Source organism: Tinamus guttatus, unplaced genomic scaffold (genome assembly GCF_059628265.1).
Source record: "Tinamus guttatus ecotype Peru unplaced genomic scaffold, ASM5962826v1 Tinamus_guttatus_pri_ptg000060l, whole genome shotgun sequence".
Lineage (NCBI taxonomy): Eukaryota > Metazoa > Chordata > Aves > Tinamiformes > Tinamidae > Tinamus > Tinamus guttatus.
In genome coordinates this window covers 801,905-820,892 of record NW_028288594.1, presented here as the reverse complement: position 1 = coordinate 820,892, position 18,988 = coordinate 801,905, and the positions used below count along the sequence as shown (strand labels likewise).

The window sequence follows — 18,988 nt, the reverse complement described above, 5'->3', positions numbered from 1 at the left end:
ATAGCTATTGATCAGCTCTTGCTTTCAGTATGATGCCTTAAAATCTCTTTTAATCCTTCTCCATCCCTTAAGTATCTTTTTTAATCCTTCCGAATAGAGAAGAGGACGGACAATAAGGAATTACATTATTTGTGTTTGTTTGAGAACTTGAACTATTTAAAGAAGAGCAGGAGAAAAGTTTCTTGCTACCTTAGATAGTCTGTCTTATTTTCAAGTAATTTCAGGCAATTGCCAGAAATTACTGTTTTTACTTTCATGCCATAATACTTTAGTAAGAACCCAGAGTATGTTTTGGGCCTGTGTTTTCTTAATTTGTATTTGCGCCTCGAGAGCATCCGATCTGTATTGTGGCGTCAGGGCCGGGGCAAAATGTTGCTGACACTGTGGACAAATATTAACAAAGAAAAAGCAAAAGTTAATGCAACAGAAACAAAGACTCTGTATGAACAATACCAAATATAATATAATATACATATTTTATATATATATATATATATATATATATATACACTATACCAAAGTATTTAATTAAAAGCAACTTTGAATGAATGTTCATTCCAGTAACTTACATAGTTGTTTTGAAGTCATTGGGTGTTGTACTGGTATGTCTGCTAGTATGGCACTTTATTTCTCCTGCTCGTATTTAGATATATTGATAACGAAACCGGAAGAGTGATGCAGGATATTATTACTAAAGATTCCTATGGAAGACAGTTCGAAGCCATTCAGCACTGCTTTAGAATTATAGGATTCACTGATGAGGTAAGAGATCCAGTTGCTACTTGATTATTGATCTTACGTCTAAAAGCCACCTCCACTGCTGCCTGTGCGCAGGCTGCTGTTTGGTTTTATGAATATGCATCTGTGCCACAGAGCCTCTCTTTGGGCAGAATCTGTGAAAGCAAAGCCACACACCCAGGAGACAGTTTGAGATTTCAGCCTTTAGTTAGGCAAGTCTGTTCACAGTTCTGTATCACATCATTTAATGTGTCAGTAGACAGTTACTCAAATTAGTAGAACTAATGGTCTGTTGGTCTCGGACAATCTTCAAGCTTTAACACCTGTTCCAGCACCAACCTTTTTCCTTCATGAACTAAATTCATTCAATTTGGTTTCTTAAAAGTGCTTTTTGTCATCTTTTCAGGAAGTGCATTCAGTGTACAGAATTCTGAGTGGGATTTTAAATACTGGAAACATTGAGTTCGCTGCCATTTCTTCACAACACCAAACAGATAAAAGTGAGGTTCCCAACCCAGAAGCCTTAGACAATGGTGAATACACTTTAATGTTGTCAGTTGTATAAATGCAACTTGACTGTGTTTGTGGGGATCTGTAATGTGTGTTGACAGTTGGGCCAGTGTTAGCAGTTTCCACTGCACCATCCTAGCCATGTATCTTTTCTCCATTGTCTTTCAGCTGCTGCCCTGCTAAGCATTGGGTCAGAAGAACTTCAAGAGGCCCTAACCTCCCACTGTGTTGTAACACGAGGAGAGACTATTATCCGAACAAACACTGTGGACAAAGCGGCTGACGTGCGAGATGCCATGTCCAAAGCACTTTATGGCCGACTCTTCAGCTGGATCGTAAATCGTATTAATACCTTGCTGCAGCCAGATAAAAATATATGGCAAGTTACACATCACTGAGTCATGTATATTTACCGTGCATGTGTCTTTGATGGTTCATCCATTTATATGTTTTCGATTGTGCAGGAGGGATGCTGTGTTTATTTTGGCTAAGGCTTCAAGATGGCTTTCATGCTGTGATGCTGAATTCTGTTTCCAGGACATTAACCTCAGCATTTTCCAAGAGTGGAATTTAGCTACTGAAGTCAATGGAAACTGGGTGGTTAAAACTTACACAATTCATTAAGGAGACACTTTCTATGTAATAAACATTAAAATCCTACCAAAGGCTGGTAAATAATTGGAATGCACTGAAAACCTTAGTATGTTTTCACAGTCCTTCCAGTACTTCAGCATTATTGAGCTCATAATAAATGTAGATCTCAGGTTACTATTGTTCTGCTGCTTGAGATATTTTTGACATTTTTGAATCTTCGATAATTTCGGAAACATTTTAATGGCACTTTTTTGTGTTTCCTTTGCCAGGTATTGATCTGGCTGCTTTGCTCTTTTCACGCAACATAAATATTTCTAGAAATAAAATAATCTTTCAGGTGATGGGAAAGTGACTGTGTTGACCATAAGACTCTTGCTTCCTGCTGAGAGACTGGAGATGGCAAGGAGGGAGCAACACCTCAGTAGCACAGAGAATCCGTGGACTGATTATTGCCAGCATAGGTTAAAGATAGTAGTTCTGAATTCTACCAAAAGTATTTCATTCCTTCTTGACAGTGCTAGTGCTACTAAAGGTGTCTTGGAATTATCATACCTCCAACTGACACTGTTGATGCTTCTGTATATAATCACAACCCACATGTTTTAGGCTGAAGCTAAGGTGAAAACTTTAGTGAACACTGTTCCTCCTTTCAGAGCGTATCTGCACAGCATGTGATGTGTTATTATTTTCAGACAGACAACCTGTGAATGAACTTAGGTGCTGGAATCAAAGCAGGCATTCTCGTGTAATGCTCTGCCAAGACCCCATGTTAATATGCTGTGTTATTTCTGATCTCAGAGGTACCTTGGAGATTCCTAGTTGGTGCTTTGCTGCATCACCTAACATGTCCTCAACTGAATTTGCAGTTCCAGTGTTGACTGTGCTGTAAACAGGCTTGAGCTAGCCTGTGTACTGATAGCAGTGCAGCTGTAGCAGCAGCAGACTTGGCAGTTATTTTGCTGTGTGGGTGTAGTAAAAACATGCTAGAAGGTCTTGGCACCATTTGTCCACCTGGAGGAACTGCCTATGTATTTATTTTGGGATCCAGTCGCTGAAATCACTTGTTTTACTACAGTTCCAGAGAATGTCACTGTATGTTTGGAGAATGAAAGTGCAGGGAAAAGAGTAAATGATGTTGAAAAAATGCACAAGTCATCATATGTTTGCACAAGCTTTTTCTCTTTTTGTAGCATATTGAACTGATTATGTAATCTGTGTATTTTAATTCTTTTCTTGATGCTCATCATTATGATTATTGTTTGTATTTTCCATGCAGCAATGTTGAAAATGGAATGCATGTTGGGATACTAGATATTTTTGGATTTGAGAACTTTGCAAGAAATTCATTTGAACAGCTGTGCATAAATATTGCTAATGAACAGATCCAGTTTTATTTCAATCAGCACATCTTTGCACTTGAGCAGGTAAAGGCAACTCTGTTGAGTCTGTGTGAATCATCAATTCTGACATTCAAAAGCATTATAAAACATAAAATGTGTATGTGATAATAAGGCAAGATAAGGACTACGTCTTTCAGAGCAGTTGTTACAGTTTTGTAACTGATATGGTTGGGGCAGAGAGAGCGTATTGCTGTGTGTCATGAATGTCCTAATGAAGATGTTTCTCTGACTGCTTTAGTGTTAAAACTGTGCTGGTAACATTGTAGATGGAGTATCAGAATGAGGGAATTGACGCTGCTGCTGTGGAGTATGAGGACAACCGTCCGCTTCTAGATATGTTCCTCCAGAAGCCCATGGGCCTCCTTTCTCTGCTAGATGAAGAAAGCCGATTTCCTCAGGCAACAGACTTGACTTTAGTTGGTATGAACAAACAAAATTCCTTAGAAATGGCTAATATATTTTGAGAATGAGGAATGACAACTTTAGTTTTACTAGCTGAGTTATACTATTGAGGCTTTGCCATTTTTTGGCCTCAGTGGTTAACTATATTTTTCATTATGCTTTGTCCTTCTTCTATGCTTCACTTATTTTCTGGTTTTGTATAGCAAAAATTATTTCACATACCTGATGTTGAGGGTTTTGTTGTCTCCTTAGCGTTTTAAGGAAATAACCTGTGTGGTGGCCCTGTATGCAAGGTACATCAAGTGGGGTTTTTTGTCCTTATTTACTAAAGAGAAGACCGAGATATGAAAGAAACTTGTGTTCAGGACCACCCTATGAGTTAGCATCAGTGTTGAGAGTAAAATATAGATCTTCAGTCTCCTCGGCCCATGTTTATCCAATTAGAAAATACTGCTTCACTCCAGATTATCTCATCGTAAATTGAAAGTATGTGTTATTTCTGGTGTGCCATCTGGTGGAATATTTCCATTCCTTCATGCATATTTTAGTATAAAAAAATCTCAGTTCCAACTTTAAAAGCTGCAGTGCATGCCATCCTTTAAATTGTTGTCCTGTTTTTATTTATTAGAGCTACATTTTTTTTTCCCGTGATAGGTAACAGAGTTCCAGTTCCTTCAGTGGAATATGCAGCAGGGAGTAACAGCTGCCTGATCAATCATATGATATATATATATATATAGGGTTTTTCACTTGTCAACTCGTGGTTGAGTTCCAAGTTGAATTTAGGTCAATGATAAAATAAATATCATTTGCGTACTAAAGCAGTGTGCCTGCCTGTGGGCCCTATAAATCAGCTAGTACAGAATTTTGAACTTAAACTTTCACAGAGGCAGTCTCCATGCTGCAGTGCTGATTGGTTTTGTTGCTGATGTCTTGAGAACACCAGGACCTCTCAAGATGATATCAAACTGGGATATTTTGCTCACTGCCAGAGAAGCGTTAATTAGAAATAAAAAATCCAAGCCAAATTCTCTTTCCTTTTAATACACGGATACTAAAGTTTGGTTAAATATCAATTAGGAAATACTTATGAAATACTAAGACCAAAAAAAAAAAAAAGTATTCTAACATTAGAAAAGACCATTTTGATCATCTCACCTGACCTCCTGTATGAGAGAGGTTTTTATCAAGGCCTCAAGGCCTCCAGCTGGTTGTTCATATAAAGAAATAAAATAGCAATTTTCACAGTAACCACTCAGAATTCATTACAAAATCTTACAGAGCGTGTAAAATGTCAGAGGGTATAAAAGACCTTTTCCTTAACAAGCCATGTTTCTTTCTCTGTCAGCTTGGTAGCGATATGTCACGGGAAACAGAAAGCCCTTTGGATAGAAGAAGTTTTTTTCTGTGCAAGTCCAAAGGGAAATTAGAGTTGGTCCCAATGTAGAGATGTTAAAACATGGTGTGCAAGACTAAATGAATGGGGAAAGGAGGATGGAGAAAATAGAAATAGCTACAGCCATTTAGACAGGCCAGATGTGTGCACCGCTTTAAATCTACGTGTTTGGGAAAAACAAACAAAAAAGCCCACAAGGCTAAATACGTATATGCATATAAATATACATATAATACATTTAATTCATAAAGAAAGTAAAAGAAGTTCCCATACCTTCTCATTAGCTCCTATTACTTGATAATTTTCTAAGTGTAAAACTGAGCAAAGTGGGATTTGGAAGACAGTCTTGCTGGGCTGTTTTAGACCAGCTGTTCCATTCTGAAAGGCAGCTTGGAAGAAAGCAGGGAAAATGGCATGCAGCTGCTATTGGGCAATTTCCTGCTATTGTGGCTCAAGAAGCCACGACTGCTATCAACTGTCTCTGAGAAGCCAGCACTGCTATAAACTGTCTCTGATTAGGAGGCAGATTATACTTAATCACTGTAATTCACTTTTATCAATGTCACTTCTCAAATGTCTAGATAAATTTGAAGATAACTTACGATGCAAATACTTTTGGAGACCAAAAGGAGCAGAATTGTTATTTGGTATTCAACACTATGCTGGAAAGGTAAGGTCGTGTGATTTTTATTTAATTCAAGTAATAAATTTTGATCATTCTATTCACAGTCATTGATCTAAGGCTTTTTTCCCACATTTTATTAGAAAAAAAAATAAGGTTTATGGAACCCTAGAATTTGTGATAAAAATGTCTGTGCAGTGTAGTCCATCTGTCCTCACAGCTCCATAAATTGTATAAACAATAAGCTCCTTTTATCCTGAAAGAAACTTGATACCAAAAGCACCACTATTACTTTTTCCTTTTCAAAGGAGCAACTCACTGGGTCCAGAAGAGGTTACAAAATTCTAATATAATTAGAATTTAGGCTGGTAACTTAATAATTAGGCTGGTAACTTCAACTAAATGCCACAGTGGTTCCATGTATGTCTGTGTGTGCACATGCACATATGTATTTAAAGGAAATTAGGTTACAGTGGAAAAAAACACAATATAAAATAACAATATCTCCAATATAATAGAGTCTTCAACAGTACTTAAGCTCCTTAAGCTTGGAAAGTCGGGAGCTGCATCCACAGGTGATTTCCCGTCCTCTGTAGCGCCTGACATCTTTGGTTCTCAGCAGTTTACATAGTATTTTGGGGGGGGAATTAGGATCATTTTGTTTCACGTAAGATGAGTTTTGATTGTAATTCAAGGTCCAAATCTCCATTTATAAACAAAAATGAAATGGAATAACTTTTTTATATATTTGTCAATAAAGTTTCAGCTCGGACTCGTGTTAATACTTGAGAATTTTAAGCTGCGCTCAGTGAATTTAGTCCAACTTTCTGACTTGTTAAGAGTAACTGTAAAATTTCACACAGGTTTAGTAAATTCTTTACTAAACAAATGGGCAAGTATAAAAACACTGCTGTCTGGTTCACTGTTGCTGGACAGCATTCCGTTTCTGTGTAAAATTCATACTAATAGCATTAGGCTAGAGAGGAATATTGCTAGTGTTAATAAAACCTGTGTATAAATGACCGTGGTTTTATAAAAATAAAAGGTTAAGTAAAATGAACAGATTCTTATTTGATTAAAAGAAACAGATATTAATTTCTAGTAGAAGTGATATTAATATAAAATGCTGTTTTGCCTACTGAAACTTTGGAGAATAAAGTATCGGAAGTGATGCGTCCTACCAGAGAAGAAAAGAGAAGCCATAGAGGAATGTTTTGCTTTTGTACTATCTTTTTGGAAGCAATGAGAAATCATTGTAATGCACCTTGATGTGTCCTAGATATAAAACTTGATCCTGTTTCTCCAGCAGCTCTAGGTGCAGATTCCAAATTTGCTGCAGACAGCAAGTAGATGATGACTATCGGAGAGCCATTTTGCATTTACGTAGACTGTCAACTTAAGTTTTAGTGCATTTCTGTATATTGTGTGATGCACACCATGTGACACAGCATAATACAACATGACTTGAGCCATTTAGAACAATCTGATGTGCAGTGACATGCTGTGAATATAGATGCCGTTTGTAGCCATTTTGCATTCTGAAGACACTGCTGTACAACTTGAACTCCTTTATGGATAAATCTTGACTTGTCAGAGCCAAGCTAACAGGTCTACTCAATCGTCTTTTGACTATTCAGACTTTAAAGAAAATGGTGGGTTTTGGGTAACGCTGTGTTTGATTCTTTTCCCACACTAGGTATTATATGATGCCTGTGCATTCCTGGAGAAGAACAGAGACACTCTTCCTGCTGACATAGTGGTAGTGTTGCGAACATCAGAGAACAAACTTCTTCAGCAACTGTTCTCTAGCCCACTAACCAAAACAGGTATTTTTTTGTGCAACTTTGCTAACACTACATGCTTTTCAGCTATCTCATCCCCTAAAGCTCGTAACCAGTAGACCCAGGAGGCACGGTTCCAGAGAAAAGGCGGGTGCCTGATGAGTATGTCAAGTCCCTGTCAGAGAAGGATGAAAATATGGGATTGCTTGGCTCTTTGCCATTTGTCAGTCTTTGACTGAGATCAATTCTCAGTTGACAGATTCTTGTGCCATGCATCTTAGAGTTCATAAATCCTGTATACCTTACTTAAATAAAGTTAGTTTGAAGTAACATCTATCTGTTTAGGTGCATCAGTGGAATACATGAAAAACTTTCTTACAAATTATAAGCATACTAAGATGCTTGAATTAATTGCTTCCATTGAGTTAAAGTTTATTGATGTTGACTTTCATTAAAGTGCATGTATACATAGCTAAAACAGTAAGATGAAGTTTGGTCACTCTATGGATAGCTCCAAGTGTATCAGTTGCCTGGGTAAGTGGTAGTTCCACAAATACATGCCAAGAAACCAGTAAATGTGCATGTAGAAAATGTCTGTCAATACTTCACGTGTTTTTTGTTTGTAATGAATAAGAAAAAGATGTAATAAAAGGGAACAATCCAAATAGGATGGATTGTATTAGATTACAAATTTCTTTTGGTCTGATATGATGTTTATCCGTTAGTGAAGCGAATTCTGGTATTTATGTTGTGGCTATAGAGCTGCTAGTGGTTGGAGTTTTGCAATGAAAGTATAGTACTCTTCATTTTAAATAGAAAAATACAACTGTATTATATTGTATGATCACTGTAACATTTCCTGATTAACCAGGAAATGCAAATGCTAATCTATGTTATGCTGCCAAAAATGGTGAAATGGTTGTGAAGGCTATCTTTCAAAGTAATACAGCCAGGCAAACATACCTTGGGCTGAATTGTGTTGAGTAATCAGTGCTGCTAGTGCCTTTGCAGAAGAAGTCATCATATTTCTGTCCAAAATGTCCTGGATAGAAATAAGTGTCCATGCATTGGGTAGTGCTTTGCATACTTACTTACATACAGACTGTAGATCGGATTCTGTGTCTGTGCAGTGCCCCTGTCTAGGGTTTCTGGATGCTCAGTTAGCTCAGTCACAGTCTCTGGCTTTACCCTCCACCCCTCCTATGTAGAAAAAGAACATCTGGAGAAACCCAGATATTTGAACCATTTCTGCATGTGTGTAACTGATAGCAAACTATTTCTGTTCATGTTCTACATAGGATACATTTCTGTTCTACTCTCTCTCTCCTTTTCCTGTAAATGGAAGACTCTGGGTTGCCTTCCTCCAGGTTGTGTTTTAGGAGGGTCCCTGAGAGGTGAGGAGCTGATGAGGAGGGATCTGCTGCTTGTTCCAGCTATGACCAGCAGAGAGGGGGGATATGCTTTAAGCTGGAGTAGGATCCTTTTGTGCCCAAAAGGAGAACAAAGAATCTTTGCATTTACTTCTGTCATCTGAGGCCTTGTTAGACTGGTAAAAGAGATTCTTTAGTCATACTGGGATGGATCAAGCAGAGAAAGTTTATGTCTGGTCAGGTGTGCAAGGCTGTCTTCACCCACCTCTCTGCCAGTGATTTTATACCTTGAAGCTATTGTCAAAATGAAGCAGGTTAGGTGCTCTGTTCCGGTTGTAAGTCCCAATTATTATAAAGATTACACTTTTAAGTTACTACTTATTTTTAATTTCATGATGAGGCAACCAAACCATGTAAACTCATCTGATTTGGGTTTTTTGGAGAGATTTTTGATAGCAGCAGCAGTGAACTGAGTGTTTTGCTGGAGATACATAAAAGATTCTGTAGAAGATATTTCTTGTTATGGTATTGATCTGTTTCTACTTTTTCCTTGGATCTTAAATTCCTTATTTGTTTCCTATTTATATGGATTTGATGGGTTCTGCCTCCCATTATAAAACATTTACCTCTTCCTGAAATACCCACGGCAGTATTTTCTGTCAAGGCAGTACAGAACATCCTGTTAAGAATTATGCATATCCTCTTGTGCATGATGTATAAGAAAGGCATAGAACCCATATGTAATTTCTGTTTTTTTAAGAAAGTCTTCATGTTTTTGCTCTATTTTTCCCAGCTGTCTAATATAATTGGCACCCACATCCTGTTTTGGGGCCTCCGTGTTTTAAAATCAGATTGTTGCCAGGTTTACTTTTGGCAGCTCGCAAGATAAATGAAAAATTTGGCTGAGAACAGAAGGCATAGCTGGCAATGCTGCTTCATCTCTGCTTGGTGAAGAAAGATGATGCTCTTCTGCTCCCTTTGTAGGAAGGCACGTGCATACACCAAAACCTAGTGGTTGTGTAAATGTTCCAGCACATTCTCTCCCTACCTCTTAGAACTTCTCCCTCATTCAACATGGGCTTCATTCCTACAGCAAGCCAGAAAAAAATACAAGTTATGATTCATAATCTTGATAGTTTTCTTCACCTTTTTGTGGATTACTGACGGATGCGAAAGTTAATAATTTACTTGGAAGCCATATTGCATCTCTCCAGATAATGCTGACTCTAAACGAGCCTTCTGCCATCTCTGGTGTATTGTTTGAAGGTGAGTGACAGCACATTCTCACATCTGCTTACAACTAGCTCTGGAATTTGCAGCGTACGTGTCGTCTGCCAAGTGTGTCTCTCCCATACGTGTGAGAGTCACTAGGTGGTGCTATCCCAGAAGCAAGAGGAAAGTTGGGAGTAGAAACATGGGTTTGACAATTACTGAACATGCATTTCTTAAATATCAATAAGAACAAAAAGATGCCTTTCCCACCCTGAGAAGATCCTCTGTTTGAAGTATATTTATATAAATGTCTAACATAGTCTTTCACTGTCAAAAATTGAGCAGCAGCAAGAAAATAAATATTAAAAAGTCTAAATTCTTCTACTAATTTAAGTTCATATTAATCCCTGTAATTTATCAAATGTACTTATTCCTTCTTAACAAATGCTGCTATTTCACAGAAGCAGACTGTAGTTTAAAGGGCCAGAAATTATCAGCAGGACATTAAATGCACATTTAAAAGAGTAGTTTATGTTTAAAAGAGTGCACAATGACTGGTATGAAACACTAGAACAAAAACCAAGCATTCTGAGACTAATTTTGCAAGTCTTAAAGCATTATGTGTCTTCTTTCAGTGGAAATTCAGCACATTCAGCACATTTCAGAATCTCTCGGCATTTTCTAGGGACCTTTAACCTCAAAACTGAATGAACATATTCAGGCTTAACCTACTGATTCTCCCAGTTGCTTCCATCCCTACTTGTCACACTTGTTCTACAAACAGTTGCTCCTTTGCAACACAATCTCTGCCACCTCTTTTCCTTTCTAAGACTCCCAGCCCCTTTCTAACACTCCTAGCCCCTTAGAACTCAGAGCCGCTCTGCTCAGCACTAGATTCTGTCTGCAGAGAGAGGAGAGTTTCCCCGCGTGGGAGGACATGGAGCCTCCTGAGTCCAACGGCGCCAGGGCAGGGAGGCTGCCCTAGCTGCGAGGCTCTGGCAAGCCGGCCTTGGGCTGGGCTTGGCTGCCTAGGGTAGCACAGAGCTGAGCAGTGTTGTGGCTAGTAAATTTGTACCAGCTGCTATTGCTCATGTGTTTAGAACGACCTGGTATCAGTGTATAACCCACTGCAGAATGATATAATATCCCATTGCTGATAAATACTCCTTGTCTGTGTTGCCTTGATTTTTGAGCATGATCTATTAATGAAAACTAAGGTGGAAGTTTTCACTGCCTTCATTGGAGAATGAGGATGGTGATATTTTACCAAGGGATTTTTTGTCCAAAGTATGTGGAAAGTATTAAAAAAAAAAAAAAAAAAAAAAAAAAAGGCAAGAAAGCAAGTTAATTTTAGTCTGCCTAACTAAAGATTGCTTCCCAATCATTTTTAATCTGTTTCGTTTGTGTTAACCTAGCATCTTCAGGTCCCCAGCCCTACTTACAGCCCTCAGAAAACAAAACAAAACAAAAAGATATATGTACTAAAAAAGTAAAATAAAAGTAAAAGCAAACCTAACTTATCACGTACTGAAAAAGAATGTGAAGAAGAAATGTTCTAGGCTTTCTTTATGGCTACTAAAGAACACATTAACTAGGGCCTCTTACAGAATCATTTAATGATTTTTTTCACTGATCCTTGGCAATTTCCCAATGTAATGAGTAGTATTTTAATACTAATTTATCTCTAAATTTGATAGCGTGTGATAGCTCATGAACACTGAGAAACAGAGAGAAGAAGATGAGTTTTCTTGCACTTAAATCCTGCAAACATATACTGCTGGGCACAGAGTGAAATCATGACCACTTGAAATCTGTGGGTGTTTTGCCACATTGTTTTTTCAGTTGAACCATTATTTTGTGTCATGTTAGCTACTTTGTCCTCTTACTGAGCAAAAGCACTTTCTCTGGTGATAAGTACTAGCAGAAAAGGTCTCTTGGCTTTGTTTACATCCTGCTTATTCACTGAAATAAAGTATATTCTAAGTCTACTTGGACTTAAAAGATATTTATTTTAATTCCACAGATCATAATAGAGAAAAAAGCTCAAATACCTCTTAAGTTTTTCTAATTTATCCTGCAATTAAATAATTTTATAATGGTACTTTTGTATTGCGTATTTTCTAAGAGATAACTGCATATGCTTTATATCAAGTGAATGAGAAACAAACCATTGTCTTTATAATCTCTCTACTTAAAGATGAATTACAATTTACATTTTGTGAGAATTTGGGTCAAGTAATGGAAGCTGAATACTTTCTCTCAGAACACAGAGGTTTTCCTATGTTAAACTGGCCCGTATGTTAGAAGCATTTAAAAATTAGTTGTTTTTTCTTTTCTGCCAGTGTGTTATGTGCAAAGAGTTACTTTAAACCACAGCTGTGCAACATAGCAGTTCTGAACTTTATTGTGTTGCAGATATGGGACATCAATAAACTATACTAAATGTAGCCTAACTGATTTTGAGTGGTAGAGTGTTTGATTGCTTTCTATTTAGTTTTTTAGTTTAGCATTTTACAGTTCAGTGTTTCTTAGTCTTCACATCCTACAGTTTTGTGTCATGCAACAAATATAGTACATGGATACTAATGAGATTTGCTAATAGGAGGATCCAGAGCATGCCCTAAAGTAGCCCTTAAAATGGAGCTCATCGAAACAGAATCATCTATCAAATCAAAGTTAAGATATAACAAGTATTGGCTTTTGAGATTAACTCCCTATAAACAAAGAGTGCTAGTGAATCCCTGGAATTGCTCGTGGCAGTCAGGGCACAGGCCAGCACAGCTCAGAAGGTAGCGTTATCGTGCATATGTTCAGTAAAGCGGGTTGCCCAAGCAAAAGTCCATTGTTTTCACAGTGTTTATAGTTTGTCTAGCTTGCTGTCTCACCACTATAAGAAGATGGATAGTCATATTGAAGTTTTTCCAGTTCTGAATTTAAGTATTAATAATACCTGCTATGCAGTTTCTGTTCTTTAAGAGTTACACAGGCTCTGCATTCATCATCATTGCTTTGCAAGATGGACTAAAACAGTAAGGTCTTTGACCCTTTTACAGTTTCTTTCATGACCACTGCTGTGCAGTGTGGGATTCTTCTGAGTCTGAAGTCTTAAAGGAAAGGTGAAGTGTGGATTCTAATAATTTCTAAGCAGATTGCTGTGCATAGGTGACCCATTACTTGATAAAGTGCCTGAAGAAGCTAACATAACCCAGCGCTGCACTGATGATTTACATCATTTCCGTATGGTCTTAAAGAAATGAAACATGTAACCACAGAATTGAATACATCAGACCACTGAAAAGTGTGGTTCTTTTAATTGCCCTAGGATTTCCCATAGGGAGTAGAGGCATAGTGTTTCGGTGACACTCACTTTAAGAGTTCCCTCAGCTTCAAAGTGAGCTCAAGGTATATAGTAGCTTCAGCAGTAGAACCTAAATAATGCAGTATATACCATAAACTGTGTTATATTGTGTGAGGAAGGCAGGAACATGCTCTGGTAATACAAAAAAAAAATGGTCTAGAAATCATGATTTCTGCTTCTGAGTTTCTTGTGTATTCACTGTTATTTTAGAAAATCTAAATTAAAAAAATTAGAAATGTTATTTTAGAAAATGGCCTCATCTTAACTTTTAGTTTTGGGGTTTGTTTTTGTTTTTCAAATAATGTTTTTAACATTTTTGATGTAGAGAAAAATGCATTAAAGGCAAACTCTGACATGGAGTAGCACAGTTTAGAAGAATCAGCTGCATCTAAGCCAAGTGACTGACAAGGTCCCTTCCCCTTTCACTGGCCACAATTCCAGATTTTCATCCTCAGCTTTTTCTCCAGATATTTCTGGAAGAAGAAATAACCTTGCTGTGTGTCCTGAGTAGAGGTCATTTGGATAATTCTGAGTTTCTTTTTTCCCGACCAATTCTGAAAATATAACCGAGAGAGAATCCTTTTCCATAGTTCTTTCTAGTCTCAGTTGCAGGATCTCAGCACAGTCTCCTTTAGAAACAGTCAGTCTCTAGCTGGTGGTGAGGTGCTTTGCTGACCAAGCAGGCTGCTGCATTCTGTACTGTCTGCTGTTCCTGATATATTTTGAATTTTGATGCCTGTAACAGCATTGAGTCTTACAGTGCCAAACATGTGGATGGAGGTTGTTATGGCCCACAGGTAAAAGAAAAGGCCCTCGGTAGCCAGATAAACAGTTTGTCCAGCACGCAATCCACTCCCTCTTTGACACTGTCTTTTCCAGGACCATTGGGCCCCTTCCTTCTCTAGTGCCTGGAAGTGTGCCTACTTGCACAAAAGGACTGTTGTATCCGTATTGTGTCAGCTCTCTGTAAGTGTGGTTCATGCCATAAGACTGTGATGTTCTGAGAATCACATAACAAACTCGGTTTGCATGTCCTGTGGTCTATGTCTGTGATGTTCCAGGAGATGCGTGCATTTCAGTGAACACATTCCCAGTCGGACAGACAGCTACACATCTGTGACAATGCAGCTAAAGAGTTGAGCATGTCACTTAAAGTAGCTGTTAATACTCAGGGTTGTGTTTTAAAAATATGTTGGGCATTGCCAATGATTAATTATATGCAGTAATCTCTTTTTTTTTAGTGGTAACTAAATGGTAGATGAAGACTTTTTAAATAGAGATTATACCTATATACTGTATATCTTGGCATATAGTTGACTTTCACATTCAGTTTATCTCAGCTGCTCTCAGGGGTGTCTTCCCTTGCATTCTACAAGGAAACCACTAGCCACTGTGTTAAAACGATACCTGAAGCAGCAATGATAACCTTGCCAGCCAGGCTCGGGTTTCCGGTGTGCGCTGCTGGTGTGGGAAGGGACCGATGGGGGGTCTGTGACGTGTGTGCACTGCAGGACAGTGGGCAGCACTGGGCTTGCACTCAGGTTCTTTTCTCCCAGTCTGGCAGGTTTTCGGCAACTATGGATATCTGTATCTGCTATCACTAAGACTAAAGAAACTTTTTGTCTAATTGAGAATCTGGAACAGAAGTTGTTAATTCAGTAAGGCGTGGACTTTTCATTTCAGATAATCTGGGTCCAAAAAACGCACTTTTTTCCTTCTCAGGGGTTTATTCATAATTCAGTTTTTCTCAGATGGGCCTCACTATTACTAGGTTTTCATCGTTATCAGATTTTGTTTTCTTATATGGATCTGATTTTGGAAATACTATTTCTCTTCTTTGCTTTACTCATTCTGCCTAGGAAGTAGAACTTTTTTTTTCAAAATGTTGGATACAGCGGTGTCTAGTGTGTATGGATCAATAGCTATATTCTACAGAGAGTGTTTTATAAATATATTCTTGTATAAAATATGTAATATATGAGAAATTGGATTCTTAACTTTTTATTGCACCAGATCAGCTTAAATGAATTTAGCGACTCAAAAGAAAAGAGTTTTGATAGTCAGTGACCAGATTCAAATTAGTACCCAATAAAAAAATCACATGTATTCATTTGTAGTCGTGCTAAGAGCCTAGTCTTACAGTAGCAGAAGATGAAAATGCATTATGTAGATAAGCAGTCGACTTCCTTAGGCTAGATAAAATGTACTGAAAGGAAAGACAGAGAAGAATCTGTGTGTGTCAGAGACACTGTCTGGCTCTACCTCTTCTGGAATGCAAGTGCTTAGCTGCGATTAGAGGTAGTGTCAATGAAATATGAATGTATTGTAACAGTCCTGACCATATTATACTCTATCTACATGGTATTTCAAGTAACCCCTCTGTATTCGAGCCTGAAAGAAATTAAGAAAATATGTGAGGATAAAGAAAGAGCTGGTGCCATCTGTATAATATTTAATATCCCTGGTACAGTTTCTGTAGTAAGGTGACATTGTCGTTAGGCTCTTTCTCTGTCAGTCACACGTCACAAATTAAACATTACATCAAAGCATAATGTAACTCTCACCTGGTGTATTCTTCCTTTGGAAGGGAGGATAGCGATCTGTTGCAGTTGTAATAAATATACGATTACAAATGTATTACTAATATTACTAATATGTGCTTGCTAGTGCTTACAGAACCCCTAACCTAAGAATAAGGAAGTACTGACAAACCTTAAGTAATACCAGAATCTCCAGCCAGAGAGTGAACTGTCCATAATTAGTGTGGAAAGTTGGTGGCTGCCAAATCCTTAATTCAGCCGGATCACACAGGAGTCCCAGGGCTGCAAGTAGCAAGCCAGGAATGCTGATTTCTCCTTTCTGAGATGCAGAAAGTACTTCCAAAAACCAACCTGAAAAAACACCCCTGTGTCTCTTCCTGTGCTGTGTAAATACTTGAAATATTTTCTTGCTTTCTTCTGCATGGTAGCACAGGAATTGTACTTAGGTAATAGTCTCTGTCTTGCCTTTCTCATCTGGTAGTTTCCTTATTTTTTTGCCCAGAATGAGATATCAGTGAAGGATATGTTTGCAGAGGTGTGACACTTCCGTACAGCCTCAAGACAGGGGAAGTTCGCTGTGCATTGGACAGTGAGCTGAGCCAGTGCCTGCAGACTTTTGCAATGCTGATTTCTTTTGTAAGCTCTCAGAGCATCTACTAAAGCTTAATAGCATTTGTAGCTTTATTAGAGAGGAAAAAGACATACACTGAGCATGACTGATTCCCCTAGTGACACAAATCAGTCCCAGAGACCATAGTTGCCAGTCCTGCAGACACATAGGTAGGAGCCTAAGTTTCAGATCAGCAGTGAACTGAAAACGACATGCGTGTGAGTAAAATGAAACATGCACATGTTTGAAAGATAAGTCCTTGTTTTAACCATTAGCTTCTGCCTGCTCCCATGTGAATTGCTTTGCCAGAAACCCCAGAAAGTTTGATGTTTTTCTAAATCACTTGATTTGCCCAATTTACAGAGTTGAATTTAATACAGGTTTAATTTTATTTAACTTTGCCTGCATGTCACCTGTGTTTCCTCCGAGATACTGACATTTAATGTGTGTGAAGGTAGAAGTCTGAAATGCCCAGTGTGATCTTTTAACCTTTAACCAATTTAACTTCTCAGGAATCTCCTGGCAGTTTTAGTTGACTATGATGTTATCTAAAAATATTTGTTCTTCAAATATTCATGTTCTTCACAAAGTGGAATAATATTTAATTATTTTAGTATGTAAAATAGTAAATGACCTTGTAAATGAAAATCGAATACAGGGACGAGTACTCCAGATGTCTACTGACTGTGGAACAAACACCACACTAACTCAGGTGAAACATTCCTTATTTATATAGACTGTTTTTCAAAGCACATTTGTTCTGTTTGTTAGTCTTAATGGCTTAGCCGTGTTCCAGTTAGGCAGTTATTTTCCTGAAAACAAACTCCTTAATATAACTAATGCACTAACTTATATTTAAGCATCATTTTGTGTTTGATCTGGGGAAAAAAAAAGAATACAAAAAACGAATGCATTTTTCTTGATGGTTTTCGACTGGAGCTGCAGTTTGCTAGTTAGCAATTACAAGGAGTTTGTTTGATGTATGAAATAGCAACCGATAAGAATCCGTAATGAAAAAGTGGTTTTATTCTTCGTTTAACCTGCTTTTGCCAATACAGTAATCGTTTTTCAGGTAATTTGGCTTTCCTAGGCAGTAAATCGCAGCCATGCTAGTTTATGCAGTTTCCTCCTTTGACCATACTCTATTTAGGCAGAATGATGCATGCAATGTATAGTATATGGGAAAGAAATGGATAATAACCATCAGATAACAGAATGTTGTGAAACGATGCATTCCTGCCCAGGGGAAGGCAAGTAGTGTGAGGAGACATAGTGAGCATCCAGCAGTTCCAGACCTATTAAAAAATGCAAATGAGAGCAGGCTTAAGGGATGACTTTACTGTGTTTATTCCAGAACAATCAATCATCTTTTACATGTAGCAGTACATGTCATACAAAAGATTCAGCATTCGTATTAGACTTCTCCTATAGGCTTTGCATTTAGGTATCTGGGAGACAGTTGCTCAGAATTGATATAACAGTCTTTTTGGCAAATATCAAATTGAAATGTCCAATAAAAAGTACATTCACATCAGGGCCCCATGAGAAGGCTTCTAAGTAATAGTATGAAAATCAGAAACTCTCCATTCCTTGGAAGGAAAGACTTCTTCCTTGGAGCAAAAAATGAGCTGATCCAAAACTGTTCTTAGATGGAAAGGACCATGTTACTAGAATTCCTCCTCACGGGAACGAACCACTTTTTGGCTTCCTTTGGTGCTTGAAGAAAGATTTTTGATTAATGAAAGTATTTATTTATTTGCTTATTTTGTGAGATCAGAAATGTTTAGTTTTAGTTTTGTTTGAGGAACTTAGTAAGGCCTCAGGGATATTAATTGTGAAGCCTTGAAATCTAATGCAAGATAAAAGATAGGCCACTATATTATAATTCCAAATTTTATTAGTTATTGGAGTTTTGTGTTTTATCATGAAAAAAGCCAAAGTTGTTATTTTTAAATAATCTGATTCAAATTTATTTCTCTACTAAACTCCCGTTTAGCTCTGTATTATGCCGCCAGTTCTCCAGTGCAAGGCTTCCAAGCCTAAAGAAGACTTGAATTGCTAATCTGAAGACTAGCCAAAAACAACCTCACCACTTCTCAGCCCTATTTTACCTGTAAAAAGGCACAGATAAAAAATAAATTCACCAACAATGTGCATGTTGAAAGACCCGTTTTAACCTTAGATATATGCATGCATGCATACAAAATATAAATGTATAAATGATATATAAAAAATAGTATATATAAATATATACATAAAATATCTAAAATATTTATAAGTGTATGTATAATATTTATGTATTTATAATTCATACTAGATTTTCAAAACAGCGTTGCAGTTTTCATTTACCTAAACCCTGTATACTAAAGCAGTCTCCAAGAACATGGACATACCTTGTGTTCTGCACTGAGATTTGGACTGTGAGGTAACATACCCTAGTTTGGAAATGATGTAC

General features: G+C 37.6%; 1 protein-coding gene across 1 annotated transcript in view; it reads left to right on the top strand.

Moving 5' to 3' along the window:
* MYO3B (myosin IIIB) overlaps positions 1-18,988 on the top strand; it is a 185,294-nt gene that overhangs the window by 90,693 nt on the left and 75,613 nt on the right. The window contains exons 20-26 of the mRNA XM_088540356.1: positions 648-762; positions 1,145-1,271; positions 1,417-1,627; positions 3,119-3,266; positions 3,509-3,662; positions 5,622-5,710; positions 7,359-7,488. Of these exons, the coding sequence (XP_088396482.1) occupies positions 648-762; positions 1,145-1,271; positions 1,417-1,627; positions 3,119-3,266; positions 3,509-3,662; positions 5,622-5,710; positions 7,359-7,488 (974 nt within the window). The remainder of the gene's footprint in view (positions 1-647; positions 763-1,144; positions 1,272-1,416; positions 1,628-3,118; positions 3,267-3,508; positions 3,663-5,621; positions 5,711-7,358; positions 7,489-18,988) is intronic.